The sequence below is a fragment of the Fonticula alba genome, assembly GCF_000388065.1.
Source record: "Fonticula alba strain ATCC 38817 unplaced genomic scaffold supercont2.5, whole genome shotgun sequence".
Taxonomy (NCBI): Eukaryota; order Rotosphaerida; family Fonticulaceae; genus Fonticula; species Fonticula alba.
In genome coordinates, this window is record NW_009242975.1 from 1,262,295 (window position 1) to 1,265,021 (window position 2,727).

The 2,727-nt window shown below is 69.3% G+C and overlaps 1 protein-coding gene across 1 annotated transcript in view; it reads right to left on the bottom strand.

Annotated features, from left to right (window-relative positions):
- Nucleotides 1-2,354: 2,354 nt before the first annotated feature.
- H696_03464 (hypothetical protein) overlaps nt 2,355-2,727 on the bottom strand; it is a gene marked incomplete at both ends in the record, with an annotated part of 1,648 nt that continues 1,275 nt past the window's right edge. Inside the window, one exon of the mRNA XM_009497330.1 lies at nt 2,355-2,705. Coding sequence (XP_009495605.1) covers nt 2,355-2,705 — 351 coding nt within the window. The remainder of the gene's footprint in view (nt 2,706-2,727) is intronic.

Consider the following 2,727-nt stretch of genomic DNA (forward strand, 5'->3'; position numbering starts at 1 on the left):
CCCCCCGCCTATGCGGCCCCTGCGGGGTGCTCACCCCCAAAGAGGCTGCTTTGTCCGGTATGAGGGGGGATTTTGTACCGGCCGTCAGGCGCGTGGCGCTTTGTGGCCCCCTCAGCAGGGGTCGAGGCCGTGGCAGAGCGTGGCAGAGACACTCGCACTGTCCCGCCCTCCTCGTTCCTCCTCCTCCTCCTCCTCGCCCGCCAGACCCCCTCCCCCGAAGCGAGACAGCAGGGGGTACCCAGGACCGCTACCGAGAGACTGGCCCCGGGCGTCGGGCCTTGGACAGCGGCCGAGGTCAGAGGATGTGGCGACGATCCAGCCAGTCTCCCGGACTCCCTGCCCCCCAGGCGGGGACGGGCAGCCTCAACGGCGGCCGGCCGACATGTGGCAGGAAGAGGGTGCCGGCGAAAGGGGGGGCGAGGGGGGGCGAGGGGGGGCGAACGGGGGGCACAGAAAATACGGATACCTGCTGGTGCCACGTCGAGCAGGTTCGGACCGATGGCCGCCACGTCCGGACCCCCCGACCGACATCGGCCGCACGGCCATGTGTATCTTCGCGGGCCGAGGGGGGCACTGGAGAAGCATGCGCTCCCCCCCCCCCCCCCCCCTACGGGTCCTCTCCTTTGGTGCATTGTGTGGTAAACGTGTCCACGGGCTATTTTCCGCGCATGTGCAGGGGGGCGGGGGGCGGCATCCGGCGTCGGCCCCCTCTCCCTTACGGCCCCCCTCGGCCGCCCTCGCCGCGATCGTGTAGGACCCCGTACTTTGCCCCGCCGCGGGCATATACCCCCACTATCAGCCCCCCCCCCCCCCCCAGTGGGACGCCCCGCCCCCGGGCCCCTCTCTCCACTCCCCGTGTTATGATTGTGTCCGGCACACTTGCCCTCGACCCTGTATATGGGAATGGCGCAGGGAAGAAGGGCCCCCCGTCCAAGCACAGCGTCCGGGGAGGGGGGGGGGGCGGGAGGACCTGGCACAAGACCGCACTCAGCCATGTGCAGCGGTATGGACATTGAACAGTTCGCGGTTTGAGATTTATATTGCGTTTGAGGACTCGCTCATAGTTTACAAGGACAGTTGATCTTCATCAATCGGGGTGTGGCGTGCGAACCGGACACACACGCGGGAGGGGGCGCGATGGAGGCAGGGGGGAGGGGGTTGGGAGGGGGTACAAATGTGGAGAGCTGGGGAGCGGGGAGCGGTGGGGGGGGGGGGGACCGACCCCGCGCGCAAGAGGGGATTTGGGGGGCGCTCTCGCCTGCATCATAGCCACATGCGCGACGGAGCGCGGCGCATTGCCGGCCCCGGAGCAGCAGGGTCCATACGGGGGGGAGAGGCAGAGAGGGGGGGAGAGAGGGCCGAGGCAGGTGGGTGCGTGCGTGCGCGCGCATGTCGGCCTTCTCAGGTCATGCACGCAAACGCACACACATACACATGGCGCTTTCGGTCTAGGGCAGAGGGGGGGGGGAGGGGGGAGGCGCGCGAGATCGGGGCCCGTGGGCCCTGTAGCTCGTAGCCACATTCGTGATTTGAAGATATCGGGGAGGGGCGGGGGGGAGGGGGGGAGGGGGGAGGAGAAGGGACGGCTGGTGGCTATGCCATGGAGAGCACTTCCCTCCGGCAGCGCCACACAGCGGGCGCGAGCGCGCTTCTCTTCGGCGCGAGGTCGTCACGAAGGCCATCAGGCCGTGGCGGCGAAGCTATGGCACACCAGCACCGCAAGGGTGGCAGAAGTGGCGGGTGAGAGGCAACGCGAGGCGGCGACTGTCGTCACCATTGTTGCTCCCACTGGCACCACGACCGGCGCCGGCGCAGTCGCCTTGGCGGCCATCATCATCATCTTCATCGTCGTCATCGTCACTGGGGTCGTCGTCGTGGTCGGCAGGGTGGGGGGGATTGGCTGGAGGCCATCATCGTCGCCTCTGCCCAGCACAATGCCACCTGCCTGCGCCAGGTGGGCCCCTTCTTCTCCGGGGAGGCAGGGTCCCCTCTGCCAGCATGGACAGGGGCGGCCCAGCTGCCGGCGCGGCCTGTGCCGCCTGAAGGGGAGCACCATGATGCGGCTCAACCAACCGACCAATGTCCTGCCGTGGGGGGGGGTGGCCATCGCCGGGGGTGCCCCGTCGCCCTCCCTCCAGCACCACCTACAGGCCGAGGCAGTGTCACTGTGTGCCCCGCTGCTGTTGGGTGGCGGCCGAGGAGGAGGGGGAGGTGGTGGTGGTGGCGGCGGCGGCGGCAGCGGCGGCGGGCAGGCGGGCGGGCCGCCATCGGTGCCGGAGGCGGCCGCCAGCGGGCGCCCACCGGCCCCAGGCACTGGCGTCGATGGCGCCAGCGGCTGGCCGCGCATGACCGCATTAGGTCCACGGCTGGAAGTCCCGCTCCAGGGTGCTGATGTTGATCATGACATTGTACCCCTGAATGGCGCGGATCTGCCCGGCGAGCAGGGGGTTGAAGGGCTCCACCTCCTTCTCGACGAAGATGGCCAGCTCCGTGGGCTCGATGACCAGGTCATACCCGACCAGGGCCAGGAAGTCGCGCTCCATGCGGTTGATGTCGCGCGTGGCGAACATCCCCCGGGTGAGCTTGCTCCAGCCGCGGTTGGTCAGGGTCTGGTCGTTGAGATACTTGGCGGCCAGGATCAGGGCGATGAAGAAGACCCGGTGGGAGGTGTCATCACCGGACCGCGCGGTCCGAGGCAGAGCGGCCTATGGGCGCGAGGGGGGGGGG